The sequence below is a fragment of the Piliocolobus tephrosceles genome, chromosome 21 (assembly GCF_002776525.5).
Source record: "Piliocolobus tephrosceles isolate RC106 chromosome 21, ASM277652v3, whole genome shotgun sequence".
Classification (NCBI taxonomy): Eukaryota; Metazoa; Chordata; class Mammalia; order Primates; family Cercopithecidae; genus Piliocolobus; species Piliocolobus tephrosceles.
In genome coordinates, this window is record NC_045454.1 from 48,991,017 (window position 1) to 49,000,795 (window position 9,779).

General features: G+C 60.9%; 1 protein-coding gene across 3 annotated transcripts; it reads left to right on the forward strand.

Moving 5' to 3' along the window:
- The first annotated feature begins 14 nt into the window (after positions 1-14).
- On the forward strand, positions 15-8,723 carry MATK (megakaryocyte-associated tyrosine kinase). Of its 3 annotated transcripts, XM_023183635.3 has the most exons (15): positions 15-272; positions 743-938; positions 1,150-1,372; positions 1,539-1,598; positions 1,969-2,082; positions 2,179-2,294; positions 2,384-2,603; positions 3,173-3,266; positions 4,716-4,781; positions 6,581-6,680; positions 6,761-6,845; positions 6,929-7,002; positions 7,192-7,387; positions 8,094-8,180; positions 8,267-8,722. In XM_023183635.3, the coding sequence occupies exons 2-15, from the start codon at positions 820-822 to the stop codon at positions 8,504-8,506; spliced, it is 1,794 nt and encodes a 597-aa protein (XP_023039403.1). In that variant the 5' UTR covers positions 15-272; positions 743-819; the 3' UTR covers positions 8,507-8,722. The 3 variants fall into 3 exon arrangements, with proteins under 3 accessions (XP_023039403.1, XP_023039404.1, XP_023039405.1); XM_023183636.2 differs by lacking the exon at positions 743-938 and having other exon boundaries at positions 8,267-8,723; XM_023183637.3 differs by lacking the exons at positions 743-938; positions 1,150-1,372 and having other exon boundaries at positions 8,267-8,723.
- Positions 8,724-9,779: the final 1,056 nt, after the last annotated feature.

Here is a 9,779-nt window from a genome sequence, read left to right on the forward strand (position 1 = left end):
GGGGGCGGGGCGGGGAGGGGCCGGCGGCGGCGGCGGCGGCGGCGCGCGGAGCAGACCGCAGTGCGGCCGGCGCTAGGACCCGCGGGGGCCTCCCAGGCCGCGGCGCCTCCCGCTTTCCCCCACTCCCCGACCCTCCTTCGCCCCCAAAATGAGGAAACGGAGCAACTCGCTCCAAGTTGTGCAGCCGGGACCGCCTCGGGGTGCGCAGCCGGCTCGCGGAGGCCCTCCTGGGGGCGGGCGCGGGGCGCAGCCCGGGGGCGCCCCCTAAGCAGGTGAGCACCTCGGCGGGGAGAGGTGGAGAGACCCCGAGGCCGGGGTGGGGGAAACCCCGAGGGCTGTGGGCGGGGGTGGGTCCGGGACGTGCGCAGGAAGGGCCGGTGTGCGCGTGAGTGTGCGCGACCCGGGCGCGCGGCGGTTGCGCGGCTGGGGCGGAGGGTGCTCAGAGACGATGGGACCAGGCGTGGTAGCGGCGGGGCTTTCCTGGGTGTGTGTGTGCGCGGCTACGAGCCCCGGGCGTGTGTACCCGCGCGTCCACGTGGAGGGCTGTGCGCGTGTGGCCGAGAAGCGTGTGCGCGGCCCTGCGTAGCGCCCTGCGTGCCCGAGTGGCCCGGTGCTGGCGCCCAGGTGTTCCAGCGTGGGGCGGCTGTGTGTGCCGGGGGCGGGGGACAGGTGCGCACGTTCCCAGGTGTGGAGCGCTTATGCGCGCGGACGCGCGGGGACGTGTGCGCACACCTGTTTCCAGGTGGACGTGGTCATTTGCTTGTCTGCGCGCACCTGTGTCCGAGCCCCGTGTGTTTCTGTGCGTGTACATGCATCCGCATGCGTGTGAGTACACGTGGGACTGGAGGATTTCAGGGGAGGCGCATATTGGAGGGGCCGAGACTCACCCCCCAGCACCGCCCACTTCCCAGCCACCAGCGGTCCTGGAGATGGGGGAGGTAGGGAGGGTCCCCCACCCCTGCAGCAGTGAGCGACTTTGTGTGTCTGTCCTGGGTTTGGGGGGATCAGAGAGGCTCAGCGGGTGGCCGGAGGAGCCCAGCAGGGCTACTGGACTCACCCCTGCCCCCAGTTCCACCCCACGGTCAGAGAATCTTGGGAATGACCTTGACTCATCCCTATTTCCCCACCCTGCCCCTGCCTACTTACCAGAAAAGAGGAAGAACCAGGCTCGGTCCAGTGGCACCCAGCTCCCTACCTCCCGTGCCAGCCGCCCGGACTGTGGCAGGCCATTCCCAGCGTCCCCGACTGTGACCACTTGCTCAGTGCTCCTCTCCCCTGCCTCAGTTTCCCTCTGGGGGCGATGGCGGGGCGAGGCTCCCTGCTTTCCTGGCGGGCATTTCATGGCTGTGATTCTGCTAAAGAACTTCCCCGGGTAAAGATCACTTCCCCAAAGGGGCTTGGGGAGCCAGCTCTGGGTCCCACCCAGGATGCCTCTCTGCCTGCCTGGCCATTGCCCCCACCTGGCCTGGGCTGGAAGTGGTGGGAACTGGACCCTGGGTCCCAGCCCAGCTCCCACCTGGACTCTGCCCCCTCCCCAGGTGAGCCCCCGCTTCCTCCGAGCCTGGCACCCCCCGCCTGTCTCAGCCAGAATGCCAACGGTGAGTGTGTCTAGCCTGGTTCCTCTATCCCCCGGGTCCTTCTTCAACTCCAGCCACACCCTCAGCCCCCTTCCTGGAGGGCTGTACTCTCTGCCCTCTATCCGCTTCTGCTGGGCTCTGTCTGGCCTTTCTCAGTCATCTTGGCTTTCTGACCTTCTGTCCCGGTCCTCCTCATTCTGACTACGATTTCTCTGAGCACTGTTCACCCCGTTTCTCTCCTTCCCCGATGTCTGCATCCGTTTTCTCTGCCTCTCTGCTCTTTTCCAATTTCCATGTCTTGCTCCCTCCCGTCCTCTTTCCCCTCCCATGCCTCTGCTCCCCACATCTCCGTGATGTCCTCCCTTCGCCCCTCTCCTGGCCCCCTCTGCAGAGGCGCTGGGCCCCGGGTACCCAGTGCATCACCAAATGCGAGCACACCCGCCCCAAGCCAGGGGAGCTGGCCTTCCGCAAGGGCGACGTGGTCACCATCCTGGAGGCCTGCGAGGTGAGAGGCGGCCAGCGGGTGTGGGTGCTTGGGGCTGGGGGCTCCACCAAGACACCCCCAAACCCCCACATCAACCCTGTGCTTCCTCCCTGGCAGAACAAGAGCTGGTACCGTGTCAAGCACCACACCAGCGGGCAGGAGGGGCTGCTGGCAGCTGGGGCGCTGCGGGAGCGGGAGGCCCTCTCCACAGACCCCAAGCTCAGCCTCATGCCGTGAGTGGGCGGGACAGGGGCCTGGAGTAGGGGACAGTAGGTGACCGCCCCCCACAGCCTGGTCCAACCCTCCCCTTTTGTGGCCCCAGGTGGTTCCATGGGAAGATCTCGGGCCAGGAGGCTGTCCAGCAGCTGCAGCCACCTGAGGACGGGCTGTTCCTGGTGCGGGAGTCTGCGCGCCATCCTGGCGACTACGTCCTGTGCGTGAGCTTTGGCCGCGACGTCATCCACTACCGCGTGCTGCACCGCGACGGCCACCTCACCATCGATGAGGCCGTGTTCTTCTGCAACCTCATGGACATGGTGGAGGTGCTGCCATCCAGAGGCCCCACCCCGTCCCTGCAGCCCGGAGACTCCCCTATGTAGAGATGGAGGGGCCGGTCACCTGACTTCCACCCTTCCCCAGCAGCTGGGCAGACACCATCCCTACCTCTGCGCTGATGACCTGGGACCCCCCTGAGCTCTGTGCTTCCCCAATGTAGAGATGAAGGGGGTAGTCCCTGGGGCCCCCCAGACCCCCATCCCATCTCAGATAGGCAGACAGGAGGACCTCCACAGTAGGATTCTCCTTAATGCAGAAATGGGCAGGGGGCTGATCCGTATGGACCGCCCATCCTACAGGTGGCCTGAGTCAGTCTGGTTCTACCTCCAGGGACTAGGGTGACTCCTCTGGGGACCCCCAGGACCCCCCCAAGTTGATACCAATCCAGAGGACTCCCCCTCCTTTTGACTTGCCTCCTTTCCCGTTCCTATGGAAACCAGCCTTTCTCCTCCTCCCCAGTCCCACCCACCCTCCCCAGAGGCCACCCAGGAAGGGGACAGGATGCCGGGGTTCCCTGCCCTGGGGCTGGGCTCATGGCTGTCCCCACATTCTGCAGCATTACAGCAAGGACAAGGGCGCTATCTGCACCAAGCTGGTGAGACCAAAGCGGAAACACGGGACCAAGTCTGCCGAGGAGGAGCTGGCCAGGGGTAGGGGACGCCTAGGAGGGCCGACCCCCTTCCCTGACCACGTTAGCCCAGCCCGGGAGGAAGGGCCCTGGGGCCCCCGTGCCTCTGAGGCCAGATCAGCCAAGCCTGTCTCCATGCCCAACTATGGGACAGAAGACGGGGGCTGCCTCGGGGGTACCCACAGACACAGATCAGTCCTTTTTCTGATAGGTCCCCAGCTTCGCCGCTCATCTCTGTCACCATCATCCACCATCTGAGCCAGAAACCTGGCCCTGAACCTCCACTCACCCCACCCTCCAGCACTCCCTCTTTGGCCAGGTTACCAACTCCTGGTGAATCTGCTCCCCTCCCCTCCCCACAGTCCAGCCTCAGGCCCTCCCGTCAGATTGCCTCCTTCCCAGAGGGCGAGTCCCCCTTCCAGCCTCAAGGTTATCTCTCTGTCATGAAATCGTGCCTCCAGGGAGAGAGGCCCGGCAGCTCCACTACCTTCCTGAACCTGCCCGCATGGCCTGAGCCACCTTTCCAGCCTCATCTGCAAAGCCCTTCCTCCACGCATCCACCCCCTCCCAGGTCAACTGTGATCATCGTTTCCTTCATGCCTCTGAGCCATTGTGTATTCTGTTCCCTTCACCTGAAATGCTTTTCGAGCCCCTGATTAGTGAAATCCTCAGTGTTTAAGGTCAAAAGCCTCTTCCCACCCCATGTCTGTCTCCTTGAAAGTACGTCTTTCCTAGGAAAATCTGTAGCCATCAGGGTTGGTGCCCAGGTGGAGACCAGCATCACCCTGACCAATGATCCCTTAAGACCATGGCATTTGGAGGGGGCACTTTCTGGAGGGAGAAGAGAACGCCTGCAGAACCAACCAGAGGACAGTGGAGGGGACAACACAGGAGTGCTTGGGAGAAGGGTCAGGGAGGCCAGAGCCCTGGAATATTCTGGAACCTTTATGGGTCTCCATGTTGTGTTTTTTTTTTTTTTTTTTCCTCTGTATGTGTTTCTGAGTGGTCAGAGGTAAAGAACTGTGTAGGGAAGAGCCCAGCGGGTATTTGGAGGGACAAGAGAGCCAAAGAGAAAAGGGCAGCTCTTATCTCTGAGACCTGAGACCTGAAGTGTTTCCTGGCACTGCCCCCTGAGCCTGACAGGGAGTTCCTGGAAGGCAAATGTGGAATCTGAGGGTCTCAGCCAGGCAGGCCCCCAGCTTTGACCATTCACACCACTATCCCTCCTGTAAGCCTCTTTTTGCTCAGGTCAACCTGAGAGAGTTCTGTTGCTTGCAACAACAGTAATTGGTACCAGGAGTAGGGTGTCTGATACGTCCTCGGGGCATTGCCAGGTCCGGCAGCCATTCAAATGTGTATCCACAGCTGCGGCACTGTGAGAGAGACTTCACCTAGTCTCTCACCAAGTAGAACCCCCAATGGGAGGGTTTGGGGGGCCCATTACCCCTCTGACTGGGTCTTCACTCCACAGCGGGCTGGTTACTGAACCTGCAGCATTTGACATTGGGAGCGCAGATTGGAGAGGGAGAGTTTGGAGGTGAGTGGCGGACCGGGTTGGGGGTGCTGAAGGAAGGAGGGAGGTGTACATTGAGGTTTTGCAGTTACAGAGCTGAATTCAAACCCATACTTAACGACCTACTAGTTGTGCAACTGAAGACACGCAAATCCTCTGAGCCTCAGTTTCCCCCTCTGGAACAGGGGGTAATGGCAGCTGTCATGAGGAGTCAATGAACTCAAGCAGTCAATGTTAGTGACTTCACACTGCCAGGGTCCTGTATGGTCAGCCCCTCTGTTTGGAATGTTTGGAACACCATTCCCTGAAATTATTATTCTGGAAGGCTCTGGGGTTTAGATCAGGGGTCAGCAGACTCTCTGTAAAAGGCCAGATTGTAAATATTTTCTGCCTCATGTGTTAGGGAGCTGCTGTCACAGTTGCTGAATCCTGCCCTTGTGGAGTAAAAGCAACCACAGACAATATGTAAACATATGGGCGTGGCCATGAAAACTATGGCCCAGAAATTTGAATTTTGTATAATGCTCACATGTCCTGAAACAGTACTCATCTTTTGATTTGTTTTTACAACCATTTAAAAATGCAAAAACCAGACGGGTGCCGTGGCTCACACCTGTAATCCCAGCACTTTGGGAGGCCGAGGCAGGTGGATCACAAGGTCAGGAAATCAAGACCATCCTGGCTAACACGGTGAAACCCTGTCTCTACTAAAAAAAAATACAAAAAAATTAGCAGGGCGTGGTGGTGGGTGCCTGTAGTTCTAGCTACTTGGGAGGCTGAGGCAGGAGAATGGCGTGAACCCGGGAGGCGGGGCTTGCAGTGGGCCGAGATAGCGCCACTGCACTCCAGCCTGGGCGACAGAGCGAGACTCTCTCAAAAAAAAGCAAAAACCAGCCAGGCGCAGTGACTCATGCCTGAAATCCCAGCACTTTGGGAGGTCGGGGCAGGAGGATCCCTTGAGCTCAGGAGTTCAGGTCCAGCCTGGGCAACATAGCAAGACCTCCATCTGTACAAAAAAAAAAAGAAAAAGCCAGACTACAGTGGAGCATGCCTGTAGTCCCAGCTATTCAGGAGGCTGGGATGGGAGGATCCCTTGAGCCCAGGAATTTGAAACTGCACTGAGCTGTGATCACACCACTGCACTCCACCTGGGTGAGAGAGTGAGACCCTGTATCAATATTTTAAAAATAAAAATGCAAAAAACATTTTGAGCTCGAGGGTCTTGCAAAAAGAATTGACGGGAGATTTGGCCCCCGGGGGGTGGAGGTTCACAGACCCCTGGCTTAGATGGTTCTTTGTTTTTGTTTTTTGTTTTTTTGATCTTTTGTGGTTTTTCTTGAAATGGAATCTCGCTCTGTTGCCTGGGCTGTAGTGCAATGGTGCGATCTTGGCTCACTGCAACCTCCGCCTCCAGGGTTCAAGCGGTTCTCCTGCCTCAGCCTCCCGAGTAGCTGGGACTACAGGCATGTGCCACCACGTCCGGCTAGTTTTGTATTTTTAGTAGAGACGGGGTTTCTCCATGTTAGCCTGGTCTTGAACTCCTGACCTCAGGTGATCTGCCTACCTCAGCCTCCCAGAGTGCTGGGATTACAGGCGTGAGCCACCGCACTGGGGCCAGACGGTTCTCTTTGATCTTGGGTCTGGAGCTTGTGAGGGCGGGGGGGGGGTGGGTGGGGAGCGTGGGGGCTGCGTTTCAAGGTCTGGGGACCCGCAGCTGTGTGAGTGTTACATGGGCACCGGTGTGAGTGGGCCTGTCCGTTTGTCTCTCGGTCCCTGTTTGTCGGGGGTCCTGATCTCACCCCGTTCCCCGCCCCACCCCCAAGCCGTCCTGCAGGGTGAGTACCTGGGGCAAAAGGTGGCCGTGAAGAATATCAAGTGCGATGTGACGGCCCAGGCCTTCCTGGATGAGACGGCCGTCATGACGTGAGTCCCGGGGTGGGGACTGGGGACCCCGGGATGGGGGGGTCCCAGCCCCGCCCTCACGCCCACCCCACCGCCCCCAGGAAGATGCAACACAAGAACCTGGTGCGTCTCCTGGGCGTGATCCTGCACCAGGGGCTGTACATTGTCATGGAGCACGTGAGCAAGGTGGGGCGGGGCCCAGGCGGGGAGGGGTCCCACGTGGCAGAGCAGCCCTAACATCCCCCACGGCCATCTCCCACCCTCAACAGGGCAACCTGGTGAACTTTCTGCGGACCCGGGGCCGAGCCCTTGTGAACACCGCTCAGCTCCTGCAGTTTTCTCTGTAAGTGGGGCTCTCAGGGTGCCAGGGGCGCGGGGGTCATCGGGGGACAGATTCCAAGATCCATCAAGGGGAAACCGAGGCACGGGGCAGGGAGGCTTTCTGAGCTTGTGGCCCAGGCACCCAGAGCTTTCTGAGCCCAGAATGCAGGTGTCCTGGCACCTGAGCCCCCACTGCCCCCTGCTCCCCCAGGCACGTGGCCGAGGGGATGGAGTACCTGGAGAGCAAGAAGCTGGTGCACCGTGACCTGGCCGCCCGCAACATCCTGGTCTCCGAGGACCTGGTGGCCAAGGTCAGCGACTTTGGCCTGGCCAAAGCAGAGCGGAAGGGGCTGGACTCGAGCCGGCTGCCCGTCAAGTGGACGGCGCCCGAGGCTCTCAAACACGGGGTGAGCCCTCCTTTCCACACCCCTGGGGCTTTGGGGTCCCCCCAGCTCTGCTGTATGACCCTGGCTATGTCACTTGGCCTCTCGGAAACTCCAAGGGCAACGGCTCTGCCTCCCCAGGAAGCTCCTGGCCCATAATTCTTCCTTGTAGCCTCCCCCTGGGCCTCAGTTTCTCCAGCTCTGAAAAAGGCACGGGCTTGGGCCGGGCGCGGTGGCTCAAGCCTGTAATCCCAGCACTTTGGGAGGCCGAGACGGGCGGATCACGAGGTCAGGAGATCGAGACCATCCTGGCTAACACGGTGAACCCCGTCTCTACTAAAAAATACAAAAAACTAGCCGGGCGAGGTGCCGGGTGCCTGTAGTCCCAGCTACTCGGGAGGCTGAGGCAGGAGAATGGCGTGAACCCGGGAGGCGGAGCTTGCAGTGAGCTGAGATCCGGCCACTGCACTCCAGCCTGGGTGACAGAGCGAGACTCCGTCTCAAAAAAAAAGAAAAAAAAAGCATGGGCTCAGGACTGAGGTGAAGAATAACCAGGCTTCCTTCATGCACTAAGGCTGAGCTAGACTCGATTGTGGGCGGCGTTGGGGGAGAAATCAATTAGGAGGAGATCAGAGAGTGAGGGTCAACCCAGGACGGCCTCCTGGAGGAAGCAGAGGCTGGAGCAGAAACCCTGAGGGGTCCCTCCTCACCCCTGTCTCGGGCCCCACAGAAGTTCACCAGCAAGTCGGATGTCTGGAGTTTTGGGGTGCTGCTCTGGGAGGTCTTCTCATATGGACGGGCTCCATACCCTAAAATGGTGAGCGGGGGCCCCAGGGAGACACTGGGTCCCGGGCAGGTTCAGAGGCTGTGGCCCTGACCCCTGCCCACGCCTGCTGCCCGCAGTCACTGAAGGAGGTGTCAGAAGCCGTGGAGAAGGGGTATCGCATGGAGCCCCCCGAGGGCTGTCCAGGCCCCGTGCACGTCCTCATGAGCAGCTGCTGGGAGGCAGAGCCCGCCCGCCGGCCACCCTTCCGCAAGCTGGCTGAGAAGCTGGCCCGGGAGCTGCGCAGCGCGGGCGCCCCAGCCTCCGTCTCAGGGCAGGATACCGACGGCTCCACCTCGCCCCGAAGCCAGGAGCCCTGACCCCACCCGGTGGGGCCCTTGGCCCCAGAGGACCAAGAGAGTGGGGAGTGCGGCGTGGGGACACCGGCCAGGCCCAAGGAGGGTCCAGGTCGGCAAGGCATCCTCCTGGTGCCCGCGGCAGGGGCTGGCCCGCGTAAGGGGCTCTGGGCGGCCCGTGAACACCCCAGACCTGGGAAGGCGAAGGATGATCGCCCCGATAAAGACGGATTCCAAGGACTGTAGGCGCCTGTGTCTCTCTCTGTGTCCCCATGCCCTCTTCCCCGGGGGCCACTTTTGGCGATCTGCTCTCGGACACCCCCAGGCGCCAGGCATCCTGGGTCCTCCCGTAGAGGTCGACCCTCCCAGATGCTCTGTGTGCCCCGGCCCCAGCAGTCACCTCCCTACTCTGTGGAACCCACATGATGGGATCAATTAACTGGGACCCCACTGATCCTTGGCCTTGTCTTGGGCACCCACCGGCCCCAAGCCCCTGCCTCCTGCAGCCATGTGCCTGCACACAGGGCCTCTGCATCTTTGCCCATGGAAGATCCACCCAGCTGGAACCTGCCCGCTGGGCACTGTGGGGACATCGTTCCCTGGGGAATTCTGGGCAGGAGACCCACTTGCCATTACCCGTGGGTTCCCCACTGCAGTCCCCCAGGGGATGCTGTATTCAGTGGTGGGGACCCCGTCCCAACCCACGGGATCTCGGGAGGCTGCCAACAGCCCTCAAGGTCCAAGTCTCCCCTCCCACCACATCCCTTTCTCAGGCCCCAGCCCTCTACATCCCTATGGGGGCCCCCACGATGGCAGCCCCAGGAAGGTCTGTGTGTGTGGCAGCAGCCCCGTTTAGGGATGGCCTGGGGAGGCCACCCTCCTCCTCCTGCCTCCCCCATTCGTGGGCAGCCACCATGTTGAGCGCTTTCAGGTCAAACCCCCAAAATGCCACTGGAGGTGAGTGCCAAGATTACACCCATTTCACAGACGCAGACACTGAAGCCCAGAGAAGCCCAGAGAGGGCAGGTCGCTCACGCTGGGTTGCCACAAGAAGATATGGTAGAGCCTGGATTTGAATCTGGGCCTGTCTGGGTCCAGAGCCCAGGTTTCATTCCCCTCTCATCCCGCTCCAGCCTCTCCCACTTCTGCATGTCCCTCATTTCTGCTTCTTTCATCATGGTCTGAACCAATCATGAAATCTCACCCATCACCCACCCATCCACCCACCATCCACCCACCCACCTACCATGCACTCATCCATCCATCCACTCAATCACCATCCACTCATCCATCCATC